Here is a 19,344-nt window from a genome sequence, read left to right as displayed (position 1 = left end):
TGAGTATCCCAGGGCCCCCTTGAGGGTTTCTGGGGGCTTCCCGGGGCTTCTTGGGAGTTTCTCGCAGAGACTCAGGTTGCCTTGGTATTTCTAAAGGTTAAAGGCAACTGTATTCAAGGGTGGTTTGGAGTTTGGGTTCCGAAGTTGGAAGAAGAGAAATGCTCATTTCTCTTCAATCCTCATTTTGCCACTGACATGCTGTGTGGCCATGAGCATGTTCCTTAATGTCTCTGAGCCTTAATTGCCTCACCTTTAAAATAAGGATAACAACGGTACCTTCTTTTTTCTTTTCTTTTTCTTCTTTTATTAGTTTCAGGTGTACAAAACAATGTAATAGACGTGTACACCCCTCACAGAGTGATAATCCCCCTCCCCCTATCTACTACCCCTCTGACATCGTATATAGCTCTTACAGTGCCACCAACTCTATTCCTTACAACAGTACCTTCTTAATAGGGACAGTGTGAGGATTTAATGAGCCGGTATAGCTCACACACAGTAAATGCTCAATAAATGGAAAGAACTATTATTACTATCATCACTGGCATAGCCCGCGTTACCTAGAAAACACAGCTCGGGGCAACTCTTGCATGCCAACACTTTCATGGAGCAAGGGAGTTGCAACGCAAATGAAAGAAGAGTACAGGAAAAAGGAAAGAGCAGTGTGGAGGAGGGAAAGCTCATACAGGTTGTTGACCTAGCCCCCATCGACCAAAACATACAACTTGGCCGTGACAGACTTCTCCAGGGAGACTGTGGAAACAGCACAACTCAGAATAGCCCATCAGGATGAGCAATCGAGAATTAATCAGCCAGATCTTTCCCATCTGCCGTCATTCATGAGTCAGATTCACTCCCCAGGACATTAAGTCTCCTGCACTTCCAGGGCAGCCCCGTGGAAGCCATATCCGCACAGCATGGGGGGTAGGTCTGTGCATGGGTACAGGGCAGTAGCTCTCCGTGCCTGAGTGGGCAAGCCAGCGTCTGTGCATGGGCACCGAGCAAGTCCGCAGCTTCGGCAGCAGCAGGGAAGGCCCAGGCGAGGGAGGTGAGGGCCCTGTGACACAGGCAGGAGGCGAGGCACTGTCAGGCCGACTCACAGCCGGCTCCTGGAGTAGCTGCTGCAGGCAGAGCAGGACAGTGACACAGCCTGCCCACAGACGTGGTGCCAGAGCTCACTGAGCCTGTGTCCAGGGAGCCCCAGAGCCCCTCCCCTCTGTGGAGATGCCCGGCAGTCTCCTGGAGAGCCATGAGTGGTACCCAGCAGTGGTCTAGTAGAAGAAGCTGGCAGACCTGAGTTTACATCCTGACACAGGATGACCTTACGGATGACCAAGTCACTGGATCTATCCAAGCCTCTGTGTCCTCACAGAAAAAATATAAGTAGGACTTCCCACCTTGCTCATAAATACCTCCTCGAATCCATGAGGGAGTTATATAAACTGCCTGCAGCACAGACAGGTTCCCAGTCTAGGCCCCGCCCCAGGCCCACCTAGTCCAGGACTTCCCCCGCCTCCATCCTGCTCCTGCCCAGAATCTCAGGGGAAACACAGGTCTCCAGCCACAGGCACAGTAGCGGGGACCAACAGAGCTAAGCACTTCCTACCACTTGTCCCCAGGAACCCCTCTAAGGCCTGGAATTTGTTTTCCAGCCAGTGAAAAGGGCTGAGCCTCAGCCACGCAGGCTCCGGAGCAGTTCCCACCCTGTAGCAGGGCCTCGCCTTACCCTTCTCCTGGGGAAATCAGCCATCAAGGGAAGATACGTGTCTCTAAGAACACAAATCAAGTGCAGGGAGCCCTGTGCTCCGCAGCTCAGAATCATAGACAGCAGAGCCCCACCCATGTGGTACTACCAGGAAGCGTGGGACCCTGGGCTGCTGTACCCCAGAAGCTGTCCTCTGGGGCAAAGAAGTAGTGTCTGTTCACAGAGGACATATGCCCAGCCCAGAGCTGGCAGATGTATCTGAGGCATGTCTGGCTCTGCCCCTCAGCCCACAGCGCCCCACGCCTCAGACAGACCAGGTTTCAGTCTGAGCTCTCTTCTTACTGGCCCTGTGGCCTTGGGCAACTGCTTAAATCTCCTGGGCCTCAACTTCCCCAGCTCTGAAATGTGAATACTAAGATGACCAGCTCCACAGGGTTGTTGTAAGGATCCAATCAGAAGAAAGAGGACTGAATACAGTGTTTGGCGTACAATACGCCTTCAACAAATGCTGGTGATCACCACGGAGATGGTGAATGAGGAAGAGGAGGGAGTATGAGCTGCAAGAAAAGACAGCTGGGGACTGATTTGGCTCGATAGGACCCTTGCTGGACAGGGGCCTAGCTTGCAAACTGTCCACCAGATCAGGCCAAGTACCTGAGGGAATCAGTTAGGCTGCTTTATACCCCTCCAACACTCAGTGATTACGGGTTGCAGGAATGAAATCAGCTTGAACCACCCAAAAGCACATTGGCTCTAGATCTGCTGGAGGTAAAGCCAAATGTAGCCACTCAGCATGGAATGCATTTTTATTGAACAGTCAAGATGTCAGTCAATAAACAAAGGCTTTTACGGTTGGTGGCCAGGCCTCGGTGTTCAGCCTGTGTTTCCAGTCTAGCATTATGCCTTGCACACGATATTGCTCACTAAATGCTTCATAAACAAGAATGAGGGAATGAACAGGACAGACAAAGCCAAGTGCAAGGCCATAGGGTAAGCAATGGAACGCGAATCTGTCTCATTTCTACTGCCCTGGGGGTTCCATGCAATCACTCCATACTACCAGCCCACAGTTGCTCAGAAGGTCAGTGCTTTGACACATGGGAATATGAAACACGTCACGACTTAAGAGTAGGGCTGAGCTGGCCACAACTCTCAGCTAGGTGCAGCACAGCTAATTTATAGGGAAAAGGGGAAAGCAGGACAAAGGGGCAAAGCAACTGGCTTCTCCCAGGCACTGGGAACCAAATGGAGACTTCGTAGACATGAGGGACCCAAGCAAAGAGGACCCCAGGCCTCCAGGATGGGAAGGGAAGATGTCATGGCAGCAGCAAGCGCAGTGAAGAACGGATAGAATATTTATCACCTTGGCAGCTCCTAAAATGGGATGTGCATCTGTGAATAGGATTTGATTGAACAAGAAAACAGTCAATAGAGCAGTGAAGTGGAAAGGAAAAAATGGATTTTTGTAAATGTCATCTCTTACCTTTTGACTGCTTTCTGGAGCTTGTCAACCCCAAAGAGAGCTTCTTTGATAAGCAAAAAGCCACATTGGGATAAATGAGTCTGGTGCTTTAGGGGATTCAGAGCTATTCTGAATGCCAGCTCTGCTAATAATAAAGACAAATGACCCCTCTCAGGTGACAGTTTGCTTCATAGCAGCCCATGCCCAGGCCACCCTGCCCAGCACAGGATCTTCCCTTTGCCCCACCCACAAGGAGCCTTCTCCCTGAGGGATTTTGACTTTACAGGCTACGATGATCCCCTCATCTGTTTCTATAGCGTCGGAAGAGGGGAATCCGGGCTGGAGCACACTGCAGGGATCCTTCCCCCATCATTGACCTCCCCCCGCCCGCCAACACAACCCTGCCATGTTCAAGGACAGCTTGCGTTCCTGAAGACTGTTCAGGAGTCCACTGTGAAAGTCAGGCTGTTAGGAACCAACGGAGAGTTGTCTCGTGGGAGCCCTGTTCACCCTAGGGGTGCAGTCCCAGGACAGCTCACAAACACCAGTCCCACTTATGTCCCACTGAGTTATATCCTGGGACAAAAGAGAAAAGGAAAGGTTTCTCTACCAACTGCAGACCCCCAACCTCCAGCCAAGCCCTGCCCTAACCCCTATCATGTTCTGGTTCCAGAATCACATACCGCCCTTCCTACCCCGAAATTCCTATTCCCTCCATCCTGCAGACCTCAGTGAAGGGGTTAGAAGAAAACAGACAGATTGAACTAATTCTGCATATGGTATGAATAAACAAACAGTATGAACAGTCTTCAGTGAGACCAGTGGTTCTCAAAGCACACGAGAATCATCTGAAGAGTGGCTAAACTTGGGACTTCCCGGGCCCCACCCTTTAGAGAACCTAATTACTATAGTTCCAGGTGGGGCCTGGAAGTCGGCATCAAAGGGGTTCTGATTCAGATGGTCTTCGGACCACAAAGTGAGAAATACTCATCTGATTCGACCTTATCGTTACTCAAATGGGGAGATGGAGACTGCTCCCCGCTCTGTGCATTTAAAAAAAACCACAAATGCTTGTTAACCTAAGAGAGTATCTTATTGGTAGAATTCCAGGCCTTGTGCAGTCAGACTAGGTAGCCAGACCCAGGGGGAGCCAGCTCTAGAGTCAGACAGATCCCACGAGCAGTTCCCAACTTTCAGCCTCCTTTTACTTCAGAATCAAGGGTTCTCTCAAAGGCCTGGGTCATTTTTCAGAGCCGCTTCTCTGTCGGAAGGCTGACCAGAAGGGAGGAGCAGGGACGTGTTGCACGGGTCACTGGTTGGTGAGCAGGCCGTCTGGGCATGACAGATAGTGCACCCGCTGGCAGCTCATTATCTCCAAGTCAGTTCTATTAGAAACTGCAAATGACCAACAGGAAGAAAGAGAAGGTGTTCAGACACATCTTATGTTCCAGGAGTGTAAAATCAAGATATCCTACGATGGGGGTGAGGAAGTGCAGAGAAAATCATCTGAGAATACTCCTTCTTTCAGAAGATCTTTAAGAAAAGCTCTCAATTTCTACTGTTAGGAAGGTTGTTCTACACGGGAACATACCTTGGATTTTATCATGGAAGTCAGTGGACAAATAGGATTTACTTTTTGGAGGTTTGTTTTGTAACCAACTTTGCTGGAACGCATCTATTTCTTAGAGCAAAGATTTTATGCTTAGAGATATGTGGAAACCTTGGGGTTGCAGCACTCTAGTTACCGTGTTAGACAAAGGGAGACAAAGAGTCCTTGGCTCACTAGTGAAATACAGCGGGGTGAGAATGCATAGAAAAAGGGTGACCTTCCCTACACTCCATCTAATTGGTGGCCATGACAGAACAGCCACACAGAGAAGAATGGGAGGAGCTGGGGGCGATGAGGTGACCGAGAGCAGGGACATGAAAGACTCTCCGATGGCTCCTGGTCTCCCCTTCGGGTGAACCTGACCTCACCCACTTAATTCTGATTGGAGACTCAATGCAGGCCCTGACCCTCGAAAGATGATCCCAGCCAATCTTTTTCTACAGGCTGCTGTGGAGGCAACTTTCTAGCATAGCTGGGTTGAGACTTTTCTAATCAAAAAAAATACCTCCCTGAAGGTTAGTCTGTCTCCCCAGGAATCATTTTAATGGAAGGCACTTCAGCGGTGCTAGACAAAATTAGAAGCTTCTGTTTTCTGTGACAGTTATGGAAAATTTCCACACTCTGGAAACAGAGATCCATATGCCCACCAGGGGCAGAAGGCACTGATTCAGCTCCACCCAGCTCAACAGAGCCACCAGCTCAGAAGCCAGCTCCTCCTTCCAGCGAACCTGAAGGGGCGCTAGAGCTGAGGGAGAGGCTCCGTGAGACTCCACCCACACCTACCCCACCGGAGGGCCATTGATCCGCAAAGTGGAATGACAGACATATTACTACCAGGGAACTGAGGCTCAGGGAACTAAATGCTGGACTTGCCCAAGATCATAGAACCAAGAAGAGGATTTGAACGCAGATTTGCATGACCCCAAGCCCACCCTCCACCTTTTGACCTGAAATTCCCCAGAATGAGTCCCCCACTTCCCACCTCAGGGTCTGCTCTGAGGTGGAAGCTGAGTGTCTTTCAAAGTTGAGTCACTTTCCTGTGGCTAGTCTAAAGGATGGCATACTAAATTCAGATTTTGATTATCAGTGAGAACCTCATATCTCAGCACTAAATATGCAGCCTGTGTTTGTCCCCTGGGTAAAGCTGCTTTCTCTTCCAAAGTATGTTCATTCATTTGACAAAGATTATGGAGCAGCTAGCCCATGCCAACTTCTGTGTTTGGCTCTGGGGTCACAGGGATTAATAAAACCATTCTCTCAACCCTGAGAAACTCATAAACAAGTAGGGGATTTTTTTTTTTTTTAAAGCATCAGCTATTACACCATATGATCAGCGTCAGCGGGTACTTGGGAAGCACAGTGAGGAGGAAGCACTGAACTCTGTCAGAGTCAGGGAAGACTTCATGGAGGAAGTGACCATAAAGAAAAGGTCTTGGAAGATGGCTAGGAGGGCATTCCAGCCTGTGCAAGGTGGAAAAGAGAAGGCCTTTTTTTTTAAGTGAAGAAGAAAGCAGCTGCCTTACTAGATTTTGATTTGTTCAGATGTTTCAATGCCTCATGATACAATAAAACCACAAAAATTTCTCAAAAAAAAAAAAAAGCCACTTCCAGTGGCAGGGAGTGGGGAAGAGACAGCAAACACCATGTCTGGCCACAACAGAAGCAAGAAGAAGACTCTGAAACAGCCCAAGAAGCAGACCAAGAAGATAGATGAGATAACACATTCAAGCAGAAACAAAAAGAGGAGAAGAAATTGAAGGAGCTCAAAGGCCAGAGGGTGGAATTAAGAGTCTTCCCAAAAGCAGGCTATTTCTTGTGCCTAAGGCAATAGTGATCCTTAATTCCATTCCTGGCTAAACATCTGGAGTCCCTGCCATAACATCTGTTGCCACCTCTAGCTGGAATGAAGGGTTGTCTTAGAGCCTCTTGTATATTTAAGAATAAACTTTTGTAAAAGGAAAAAAAGATATGCAAGTAGGCAAGAGTTTGGGTGACATCGGATAACCCAGCAGGGGCCAGATGGTGAAGGACTAAGTCCTGACAGGGCGTTAGCATCTCCAGTAAGGCCTTCCCAAAAGGAGGAAGCGTGATCAGCTCTGCCTTCAGCGAGTGCTGTGGTGACTGTGTGAAGAAGGATGGAGGGGAACGGGTGGGGTGTGAGGGGACGAGGCCCGGGCTTGGCCTGAGCTGTGCTGTGGAGTTTATGGTGAGCAAAACCAGTCACAGAACCTGCAGACTGGTTGGGAAGACAGATGTTAAGCAAAATAGTCACAGGAATGAGAGCATGATACCAACTGGGAAAATGTTTTTAAAGAAAGGAACTTGAAAGAAAGACAGCTCCACAGGATGCGGCACTAGGTCCAGTAAGAGGCTTAGAAGCAGGAAGCCTGGTGAGAGAGGATTCCAGCCTGAACTCAGGGAGTAGTACGGAGCAGGAGAGGGAGAACGGGAGCCGGGAAGGGATTCTGAGGTTAGGGTGGGTAGGACGCAGTGAATGCCACGTGGGGGCGGGGTGAGGGAAGGAGAATGTTCTCGGGCTTTTCACACTGGGAAGCCCCTCAGAGGATTTGAGAAGGCAAGTCAGGAGAGTAAGACGGGGAGGAAGGCAAGGTCCCTGGTGATTGAGGGAAAGGGACAGGGGCTTTGGCCTTTTCCAGGACCCACACCCAGCAGAGCTGAAGGCAAACCCTCAGATCCATTCCCCAGAAATCAGGATAAAGTCCGTGTGCTGAGGGCCTGGAGGGGCAGGAAGGCCTTGAGAAGGAGGGACCCATGCTCAGCACCAAGGGCCAGGAAGAGACTTGCTGAAGGAACAAAATGGGCTCTTCAGCTGAAAGTGCTGTGTTGTACTTTGCAAACGTAAGATAAGGGCCTGAGACTTCTCTGACTCGAGGAAGTGACAAACGGAGAGAGCCAGATGAGCCATATAAACCCAGCGACATCCAGAAGGAAGCCAGGAGCCAGAGGAGGCGTCTTCTGACAGCAAAGGGCCACACCCCCAAGAAGGATGGCTGCAGAGGGGGTCCTGCTGGGGAGCCAAGGCTGGATTATGTTGTCTCCCCTGTAAGACTCACTGTAACTGACCAATGAGAGAAACCAGGGAAAGGTCGCCACGTGGCACCAGAGGACCGGGGCCTACCTACCGCCATGTTCTTTGTACAGAGCGTGCTGACAGTGTCTCACGTGTGAACATGGAACAGAATCAGCCTCCTGGGCTTTACAGAGGACAGATTTTCCCAGAATCCCAGGTCAGTGCTGAAATATGGGCATCTCTGATACAGAAGTGTTACCATCATAATTATATTTTGAAAGTTATAATCTTGCCCTTCATCTTATAAATTCAAATTAGGCATAAGGATTTGGAGGGATGAGAGAACTTCTTATGCCCATTTTCTTGTGGAAAAACCAACATTGAGAGGTCCAAGTCTTGATAGAGGACACAGCAGGGGTCAAGGAGGGGCCAGGGAGGCTCAGGGAGGCTCAGCAGCTGGAAATGGCCTTTATGAGTCAAAAAAAAAAAAAAAACAAATAGTTTGGGTCTAAAATAAGTTCTCATCTTTGCATAACTCTCCAGTAAGTGATAAAAATGTAGATCTTTTCCTGGGCTCCCTGAGAAAAATGTGCCTGTTACAGCAGGCATTCTACTAACCTACTCATATAATGCTTATTTATACCTTTGCTCATGGATACTCATGACATGAATTTTAAAAGCCTGGTACCTTTGAGCATCTGGAACAGGCTGAGCGCCCACAGAGTTCTGAGGAGAAAGACTTGACGATACACAGAAGATGTGCTTTTTGGATGATGTCTTCACTGCACATTTCCAGGCATTTCCCTCACCCAAGTCATCCACCTCGTTCTCAGTCCGACCGTCACCCTCCCAAAAGGAAAAAATCCCTACTTTTTCACTCACCAGAAAATTTTACTAGAAAATTCAGTTCTAGGATGGAAATAAGGTGTAAACTGTCTTTCCTCAAAGTGACAAGAGTGACAGGAAACTGGACTATCCAGGGTTAGCTCCAGAGATGTATCAAAAGGGACAGTGGTTAGGTGGATCTGAAGCAAGCTGGCTAACCTCGTGCCTCAGTTTCCCAGCATTCAAACATTCATTGACCGAAAAAATGTTTACTGAATCCCTGCGGTGAGCTGGGAGCCATTCTGGGTACTGATGGCAGAGCAGTGGGCAAGTCGGCAGGCCCTGCACGGGGGTCACATTCCTCCATGAATGTGAAAAGAAGGACAAGAGGCAAAGCATTTCTTTGTTAAGAGACAAATGAAACCTACAGATTAAATGCCGAGAGCTAGGAAAGGAAAACACTGTACAAAAGAGTAGTTAGAAGAAGGCCTCCTTCAGATGCAGCAGTCAGAGAAGGCCTACCTGAGCATGTGACAATTAAGTTAAAGCCTCAAGTGTGAGAAGAATAAGGAGGGGTGGTTATGTGGAGAGAAAGGGGAAGGGCCTCCCAAGCAAGGGGAGGCGGGACGTATGGGGTGGGAGCTATGCTGCCGAGAAAGAGGAGCCATGGGGCTAGATGAGGTGGGAAGGATTCAGAGTACCAAGGGCCTGGCAGCTGGGGCAAGGTGATTGACTCAATTGTTAGCCTATAGAAAGCCACTACAAGAGGGGGGCGGGATCTGATTATATTTTTAAAGGGTGACTGAGAATTGATTGTAGGCTAGGAGAGTCTTTTGGCCTGATGCTGGAGCCCACTGCAGTTAAGAAAGAAAAAAGAAGAATGAATACTAATAACAAAAATAGTAATATATATTGTATATTTGTTGTGCCAGGCAGTATTTTATACATTTACAAGCATTCTGTTAATTAATTTAGACCTCATGACAACACTATGAAGTAGATTGTTGTTTTCCCATTTTACAGCTAGGAAAAAAGAGGCACAGAGAGGCTAAGGTTTTTGGCCAAAAGCTCACAGTCAAACCCAGGTTTGCCTGACTCCGAGCCTGCACTCGGACTGCCTCACCAGAGCCCACCTCGATACTGGGATCGGGAATTAGGAAGCCAAAGTGGACATCTGAGATTCACTCGTTCATTCAACAGACACTGACTTTATCGAGAGCCCTCACTGAGCCAGACACTGTGCTAGGTTTGGAGTTTCAAGAGGGCACAGCTCTGCCCTCAAGAAGCAAACAGGCTACGGGGAGGAGAGTTTGGTCCTCAGGCTGAATAAATCAGGGCTGCACAGGCTTTGTGCATCCCAGTTCCTTGGCACTGATTCTGGGGCCAGACTTCTCCACTTCTGGCCTGTCTACGATCAAACGCCTCCTTTAGGACCCAAGATAAACCAAGAGGTGATTCAGAAGGCACGAGCTTGCAGGGCATGGCGGGGACGAGATTCAGACTTCCTCAGACATCTGACTCTTCCCCTGCCCTTCCTCCAGCCTGGTCTTATTGTTCTCATTGCCCAGGTCTGGGCATTAAGGAAAGACAGTCCCCCCCAGCCCCACCCCGCCACACCACACACACACACAGGGTCTTTCTATATTCCAAGCAGCTTCTTCCATCTCCCAGCTTGGATGTCAAGGGAGCATTGTTTCTGCTTCAGCATAACTCGAGCACAATGCCAGCTATTGTCTCCTGAACTTAAAAAACTGCCTTTTAGGAGCTGATTCTCCTGCTTAAGTTTAGCCTGCTATGTGCAGGTTTGGGGAGGTATCTTAACCTAACAGTTTGGGGTAGGGGGATGGAATTCCATGACCCTGGGAGGAGAGTGTCATGGCATTCTGAAGAAGCAGCAATTTTCATAGCAATTGCCCCAACCCTCACCATGTTGATCCGTTTGTTCCCTGAGCCCCATACACAACCACCTCTGCAGGCAACCTGTTATTAAAGTCCCATTATGCAAGCAAGACAGACCTGGTGGAGAACTGATTACTTCGTCCCTGCCTTGTGCTTGACAAATCAGCCCCAACCTTCCCCCCCACACACCCCCACCCAGGAAGAGGAGGGTGAATCACCGTCTATTCAACATCACTCACAGACACTTTCCCCCTTTTATTCATTAGGACCACTTCTTATGCTACGGTGGCCTACTGGCTACATTTCAGTCCCTTCCACTGCCAGCCACCAATCAAATATTGAAAGACAGCAAGGACTGGAGAAATCAGAAAGAGGATTTGCATGAAATCAAGGGTTGGTGATGATCTTTGCAGATAGGAAGGAAAATGAGGCTGGTTCAGAAAAGTCAATAAGCAGCTGAATTATTAATGTTAACGGCATTCAGCCCTGTGCGGAAGCACCTGCGGGCTGATAAGTGTTGTGTGGGCTTCTGGGTGAAGCAAGGCGAATGGAGCATCCCTGCCTACGTGCTTGTGGCATTCGCTCACCCTAGTGGGCTTGTTGTCGCCTGGGACCCCCAAAAAGACAGAAACATGTTCTGGGCAGCAGTGTGTCCTCATCATCTGGGACAGTACCCGGCACACAGTCAGAGTTCAGTGAATATTTGGCAAATAAACAAATGAATAAAAATCATAGCTACCATTTATTGGGCTACTAGATACTCCACACAGGTTGCTCATTCAATCTCCATAGCAACTTAATGATAACACTCACTTTCATAGATGAGTAAACTGAGGCACACAGGTTTTGTATCGTGCCCAAGCTCACACAGCCACTCCATGGTATAGCTGGGACTTAGCGCCAGTCATGTACCTTTGCTGCTCTTACTCCCCCAGCCTTCTGTGAAGATTCCTGTGATTGACACAACTGAAGGAATCTGTGACAAACTCTGTAGCTAGCCAGACTGGATGGGAGGAGCATGTGGAACGAGTGGCCGCCATCCCTATCTGTCAAGAACCCCCAATTTAGCCTTGAGATCAGCTAGTTGACAGTGGGGCTTTTTGCAAGACAAGTGGCTTCGTAGTGAATATCAAGGAAGCCAAGTGCAAGATACTTTCTTCTTGAAAGACAACCCCAGACCTCCACAGCGACTGGTCTTCTGCCCCATGCCCGGGTCCCGTAGCTCGTGAAAATTGTTGGTGATGATTAGTACATGACTCAGAGAGCATAACCTCACCAGACATGGGGACTAGCGCCAGTGCCCAAGCTCTTGAAATTAGTAATGTACTATTGACTGATATTCAAGGCCAGCCTTCTCTCTGAGAATATATTATTATAGGTTTCCAAGGTCAAGGTAACACAAGTCTTTTCCCACTCAGGGCAGTGAGAACAAGTTTCTTTTATTTCCTGCTATATTAAACCAGAAGATGCCCTGAGCATGGCATAGCAAGTTAATTGTGGAGCGCTTGTCACCATAAAAAATATCAAGTTTTCATGGAAGATTTTCCCCCTTTTTTCTTTCTACTAGAATGTTTGTCATTTTCGTATGATTTATAAGAGCCCCTTATGTAAGGAGGACATCATCCGTTGTCATATGGGTTGCAAATACAAATTCTTTCCTCCATTAGCCTTTTGTCTTATATTTGTACTTATGTTTTTGATGTATACGAGTACAAGTAATGTTTTATGTGGGCAGATCTTCCCCTTTGTAGTTTCTGAAAACTGTCCCAGACCAAGATTATATAAATACCAATATTTTATTCTAGTTTTTTGATCATGCAATTTTTAAACATTGAACTCTTCAATTCCATTCAGAATTTATTCTGTTATATGGTTTGAGCTATGGATAAAAGATTGAATTGCTTACCACTGAGCCTAGCTAGTTGGGCATAACTCAGCCTGTAAGATCCCCTCTGAGGCATGACAACAAAATTACTCTATTTCATTAGTCCACTGAATGTTCACGTGACGGGGTCTGGGTACAACATTAAAGACCTAAGAGACCCCAGTGCTGAAGCTAGCCGTTTTGGGTGATTCAAGCCAAGGGACCCGGCTTTTCTTTAAAGGAGGTCTTTCTCACCACAATTCATTTTGCCCCCAAATAAGAGAAGCAAGGGTTATAGGTACTCCCAAAGAGCTTAGAAGAGACTGTTAAAAATGCACAGTTTGGCTAAGACCCCCTCCTGCCATCATCAGGTGCTCAGAGTTATTGCCCTAGAGGCAGCCCCTTTCACTCTGGCAATCCCAGGAAGTCTGGGCCTCTTGTAATTAGATTCTCCTGGAGGCCATGGCCAAATTCAAGTCCAGAGACTGCTCCTTAAGCTACAGAAACATGTGCAAAGACTGTGTGGAAGCCAGACAACAAACTGAGCAGCTCATCATTTCAAGCCTCAGCAGGGGAGCGGGGAGTGAGTGGAAGAGGGAGGGCAAAGGTGTAGGTTTAGGGATCTGTAAATATTCTTTTACTGGAACACATACTGCTTAATGGGCCAGCTCTGCCTCCTTCCCATTATTGACACAGAATGCCTAACTGAAACACCAAGGGTAAATCAGAGCTTAGTGGCAAAATTCATAGCAAGACGCAAATGAGAAAAAAAAATACCTGCTGAATCTAGGCCATTTTTCCTCATCAAAATTCTGAAGGTTTCCCCTGGATGTGTTCTATAATTGCTTGCTTCATTTGTGTCAGCCAAAGGTTTGTGGGGTTTTCCAAGCTAAGAAAGGGAAGATAAATATCTATAAAATGCGCCTCAGTCGCATAGATTATCCATTTCTTAGGTTGTTCATGGTAAGTGCATAATCCTGGACCAGTTCCTATCTGCCCAGCCCCTCTGACAGACAGATTGTCCTTCGATTTTCATCTGATCCCACTAGGAGGGGAAAAATTGTCAGAGAGATCACATCCTGCCGTCTGCTTCCGGTTTGGGGTTTGGGGCTCATCCAGTGGTGTGGGATTCTGTCTGCCACTGCTCCCTTCTACTAGAGTGATAACTGAAAGATTGCTTCTTGATGGAAGACAATACCTGCAGTGAACCATGCCCCCACATTGAATGCCATCTTTGTCATACAAATGGAAGCTGCATCTGGCATGAGGAAACAGTTGTCCCCCTCTCTAGAAATAGCATCAGGAACTGAAGCTAAAATAATGGCGGGGTACCCAGTGGTTACTTCCAAACCCCCAACGAAATTCCCTCTTGCTAAATCGGAAAGGAATTAAATATTCCAAACTCATAGTTTGAAAAGAAACCAAAAACAAATAATAGCCACAAAAACCCACTTCAACTTCCAGCTTTCAGGCTGGGATGCATAGAAAATGAGCCAAACAGCTGGCTAGACACACACATACACATACGTCCACACATGCTCACACACGGGAGAGCTGAAAATGCATGCAAGTCAGTGAAATTTTTAGCCAAAGTGACAAATACTAGTATTTTTGTACATCTTGTCAAATAAATACCAATCCTTAAGAAATGCTGATTTTTTTTGTTTTGTTTTTTTTGAGCTCTAGCTAATCCTGGCCATTTGTGGGAGAGTGTTGAAAATCTGAAATGTTAAAGAGAAAAAAGAAAGTGATTTCTCGTAAAGGTATCAAAACTCGGGATGCAAACTAAAAGAACCACTTAACCATTCAGATATTATCAGATACACGTGTATCTGATACATGTGTATCTTCAGCTCTCATACACGTGTATGTGTGAGCGTTTGTGGGCATATGAGTATGTGTATATTCTAAACCACCCAACCAAAATCCAGCATTCTGATTGAATTCTATGTCAAAAACCAGATATAGGGTCAGAGCCACAGAGCACAGAGTGTGAAATGTGCCTGGATCTTACTCTTAAAACCAGTGTATTTTGGTAACTGCATAGTCTCATAGGACAGTGCCAAAGAGCAGTGTCCTAAAAGCCTGACCTTCCCTGGATTTCCCTCAAAGCACGTGCTTGAGTGAGCTGCAGGATGGGGTTTGGGCAGTCACCTGGTTAATTTGAACAATACGGACACGCTAAACTCACCACTCTCATTCATGATAATTCAACCCCAGTTTAGAGGACTTGGTATATGCGGCTGGCCTCACTCCTCAGAGCCAGAGGTTAGTAAGCGTAGTGGTTAGAAGTCCACACTTTTGAAAACCTCAGACATGCCTGGATTTGTACCTCTCTTTCCAGCTGAGTGCTACTTGGAAAGGCACCTACAGCTCTGAGCAGGAGTGCTTTCATCTGTAAAGTGGAGGTAATAAGCAAGCCCACCTCAGAGGTGGTCACGTGGCTTGAGTTGCTCTGTGCCAAGTGCCAAGCAAGCCCCAGTCACCACTGTCCATCAGCAGACACCATCCTCTTCCCTTCCACGTGGGGATAGGCAGTCTGAGAAGAGACTCAAGAAACTATCGAAGGAAGAGAGTGCTTCTGAGAAGTACTAACATATAAGAACAAACATTTGCCCCAGTGTTGAACTTTAGATGTTTAATTAATTATAAGATAAAAACGAAACCACAGCCAGAAGTCCCAATAAATGGATGGAATGGAAAAAGAAAGAGCCTGTCCTTCCTCAGGCTCTTGCAAAGTCTTCTTAGAAACCTGACTGTCCCACTATTTCAGGATACAGGCCCCACCAGGCAGCCCCAGCCCCAGCTCCACTGCAGGGTAACCACTGAAGTCTGGGTGATGGCAACTTCCGTGTGAAAAGTGTTAGCTGATGCCAACCGCCTGAGAGGACTGCCTGTTTCCTTGCAGGGTGGAAGAAAGTTTCAAAACCTTATTCTGGTCCATCTTTGGCTTGTCGGAAGTGATCTCGGTGGTGCTGAAGTACGACCACAAGTTCATCGAGAACATCGGCTACGTGCTCTACGGCGTTTATAACGTCACCATGGTGGTCGTGCTGCTCAACATGCTGATAGCCATGATCAACAACTCGTATCAGGAAATTGAGGTAAGGCCGGTTCACTGAAAACGCTCTCTCCCCCTTGGTCTGATTTGCACGGCCGTCTCCGGCCATGATGGTAATGCCGTTAGAAGCCCATGTGTTACGTGACATTTGAAGCCAGAACAGCAAACAACAGGCTTTCTTCCTGGATTGCTCCAAGAAGCACTTCCAGTCAACCTGCCACACGGCAGAGCGAGCAGCACATGGCGCATGGCCCGACGCGGGCAGAAAGGATCGGGGCCAGGCATCTAGCCTCTTCTGCCTGTGTCCTCAGGACAGCATGCGGGTGACGCATGGCAAGTCAGGAGGACTGTACCTTCCAGCCCACATTCCCTCCTGCCCCTCACATGTATTTCAGAAGTAGCTACTGTATGCAAAGCCTGCGCTAGGCACAGGTGACACAGAGATGACTAAGACACGGTCCATGCCCTCAAAGAACTCAGTCCACTCAGAAAAAAGGACACGTCGGTCAACAAATTGCAATGCCCTGGGTCCAGCGCACCCAGAGAAGTCCCAGCAGGTGCAGCAAGTGCAAAGCAGAGACTATGATTGGCTATGGGGGGAGGAAGCTTAAAGAGGTGATGCTTGAAGGCCATTCAAAGACTAATACAATTTTGCCAAACAGATAAGAGAGTCGAGACAGTTGTCAGGAGGCAATTTATCAAAATTTAAAATGCACAAGCCTTAAGCTATTGAAACCTTGTTTGGCACAGCAAGAAATTAAAAGCAAACTAAATGAGCATTAACAAGAATCTAGTTAAATAGATGATGATGCGTCTGAACAGTAGGATATTGTGCAGCTTTAAACAAGAATGAAGATCGTATCTATGTGCTGATTTAGAAAGACTTTCCGTTAGAGTGTTAAGTGAAAAAAATCAAGTTGCAGAACAATGTGGATAGTGTGCTCTCTCGTGTCAGGGACTGCATATTCATTTTGGATTGTATAAGCATTTGATAAAAAAAGAAAACCTCTGAAAGGGTACACAAGAAACACACAGCAGGGGCGCCTGTTGAGAGATGGGGTTGGAACGCTTTTCTATTTACACCTTTTTATGCTTGAGAAATCATCTTATTGTTTTGCTCATAATAAAATTAAATCAAAAACTAAAAATTAAAACAAAACAACACGCACTAACCCTTTGACACAACAATTGCAATTCTAGTAATAGATCCATGCAGAAATGTGAATTTACACAGTTGTTCATTAAAGGAAAAACTTGGAGGTAGCTCATCCATATCAGAATGTTTAAATAAACTGTGATATAGTATAGACTTTAGAATACTCTACATAATACTGTATATACAATGAGAAACGTGTTTTTGTGCTGGCATAGCAAAATCCTTGTTAAGTGAAAAAAATGCAAGTTGTAGAAAAATAGAAGCAAGTCTTATTTACATAATGTAAATATGAATATACAGAAAGAGAAAGTAGAGAAAATGTACCACACCCTTGAACCTGGGCATTCTCTGAGGAATGGAGTGAAAAGAGACAGAAGATTAGAAAGGGGACATTCACACATACTTGGTGACTTAAATCTTTTATAAGAAACAATTATTTGTGTATTCACATATTATTTGTGTTTTCACATAGAAAAAAAATAAACACCTCCATGTTTTAGTTTGCTAGGTCTGTCACCACAAAATACCCCAGAGCGGGTGGCTCAGACAACAGAGAGTTATTTTCTCACAGTTCTGGAGGCTGGAAGCCCGAGATCGAGGTGTCGGCAGGTCGGCTTCTCCTGAGGCCTCTCTGCCTGCCTCGCACACGGCCACCTTCCTGCTGTGTCCTCACATGGGCTTTCCTCTGGACACACGCATCCTTGGTACCCCTTCCTCTCCTTATAACGACACCAATCACATTGGAGTAAGGCCCCACCCTTATGACCTCATTTATTAATAACTTTCATTACCTCTTTAGAGGCCCAATTGCCCAGGGCAGTCCCATTCTAAGATAGTAGGGGATAGGGCTTCAACATACGAATTTTAGGAGGGCACATTTGGTCTATAATTCCCCCTGAAAAGAATATTCTGAACAGTAGAAACATGTGCCAAGGCAGGGAGGGGCGAAACAATGTCGTCTATTCAGCACTGCAAGAGTGTAGATTGTCCAAGGAAAAGTGGCCAACGGTGAGGGGCAGAGGTGAGCGAGACCGTGAGGCCTTAGCCCCCGTTCCCACGTGCACCACCTCCCAAGAAAATGCAGCACTCTGAGGTTAGACCAACACATTTCTTCAAAGTGCTATCCATATTTGGTCTCCTATGTGGAGAGCTATTGCTAACTAGTCCTCCCTGCCTTCTAGGCCTCGGTTTCCCCCGGTGTAAGAGAAAACAGATGGTGCCTAGACAATCTGTGGGTCTCCGTACCATTCACCTGGCATGTCTGGCCCCATCCTGACAAGCACATGATGCTTTGGTCCAAATTTATGTGGCATGAAAAGCCTGCGTGACCAATACAAGAGATGCCCGTGGCTTTCGATGCCCAATTATCTCACCACAGCAACTGTGTCCTGAGAATGAGAGAGCACAGTGCAGCCCGCACCTCCCCTCTGGACTCTGGGCTTCTTTGTGTCACACTGAACTTTGATGATGTGCGTACTTGTAAAGTCTACCACGAGAACACTTACTTATTCAGTCACTAGATCTTGGGAACCACGCACACCCACAGACCCGCCTGCCTCGGCACCTGCCATCCCCCACTGCCCTCCTTCTCCATCCGAGCAGCCCTGCCCACGTACCCTGGCTCCCTGCCCTCTCGCCGCCTCAGAAGCCACCCTTATCCCTATTCCGCCGGCATCACCACCGTCTCCCCCTCTAGCTAGTCCTTCCTGTTAGCATTTAAATGTCTCTTGATCTTAAAAAGTAACTACAAAAAAATTCTCCCGCAATCTCACTTTCCAGCTCTCAACCTCTTTCTCTCCTGCCCTTTACTGTCAACTTTCTCAAAAGAATGGTTTACACTTCTCACTGCCTCTTCCGCTGACTGACTCCCACTCTTCTCCACCCCCCACACTTGATCTGGTTGAGAAGTGCTCAGCCCTTGGATCTCAGCTCCAACACCAGCCCCTGGGGCAGCCTTCCCTGACCCCCGGCCAGGCCAGGGGCCTGAGCACCCAGAGCCTCCCACGGCTCTCAGCACAGCTCTAGGTAAAAGACTAGCTGATGTGTTTTTTAAAACACTCACATCACTGGCCAGACTGTGTGTTCCTCAAGGTCATGGACTGTCCCCAGTGCCTACATAGCACATGCCAGGCACATTGTAAGTGCTCAATAAACATTTGCTGAATGACTAAGGTTGAACACTAGGCACCGTGTTAAGCTATGGAGATAAAAATAACATTAACTGAGGGTTTACTAAGTATCTGAAACTAACTATTTTTCATGCATTATTGCCTTTAATTCTCACAATAACCTACGACGTCGGTATTAATATCCTCATTTTATAGATGAGGAAACAGGTCTAGGGCAGCTACATCGCCTGCCACGGTTACACAGCTAGTACGAACAGAGCCAGGACATGAACCCAGGCAGGCTCCAGAGCCCGTGCTCTCACCACCACACCTTCCTTCCTCTCAGGTCCCTGTCACACCTCTCTGTTGGACCAGGAGTGACCCCTGCCCTCACAAAGCTTCCAGTCCAAAAAACCCGTATTGGATGTCCCATAGACTGGCCGGGTGCTGGTGGGGTGTCAGCAAAAGCAAACAGCATAATCGAGCCTGATGGTGATGACCTTATATTTCGTGGCTCATCCTTGCAGCCCCACGTGGGTGCTTGCTGGGTTCACAGCCCCGCACGTCTAGCTACTGCCTGTGCGTACGGGAACACACCACTCGTGGAGCACGTATCAATGCCCA

The 19,344-nt window shown here is 47.4% G+C and overlaps 1 protein-coding gene across 2 annotated transcripts in view; it reads left to right on the top strand.

Annotated features, from left to right (window-relative positions):
* Positions 1-19,344, top strand: part of TRPC7 (transient receptor potential cation channel subfamily C member 7) — a 127,338-nt gene that overhangs the window by 95,801 nt on the left and 12,193 nt on the right. For both annotated transcript variants that reach the window (XM_033096398.1, XM_033096400.1), the window contains one exon: positions 15,304-15,499. In XM_033096398.1, the coding sequence (XP_032952289.1) occupies positions 15,304-15,499 (196 nt within the window). The remainder of the gene's footprint in view (positions 1-15,303; positions 15,500-19,344) is intronic.

The sequence above is a fragment of the Rhinolophus ferrumequinum genome, chromosome 24 (assembly GCF_004115265.2).
Source record: "Rhinolophus ferrumequinum isolate MPI-CBG mRhiFer1 chromosome 24, mRhiFer1_v1.p, whole genome shotgun sequence".
Taxonomy (NCBI): Eukaryota; Metazoa; Chordata; class Mammalia; order Chiroptera; family Rhinolophidae; genus Rhinolophus; species Rhinolophus ferrumequinum.
This window is presented reverse-complemented; position numbering and strand designations above follow the sequence as displayed.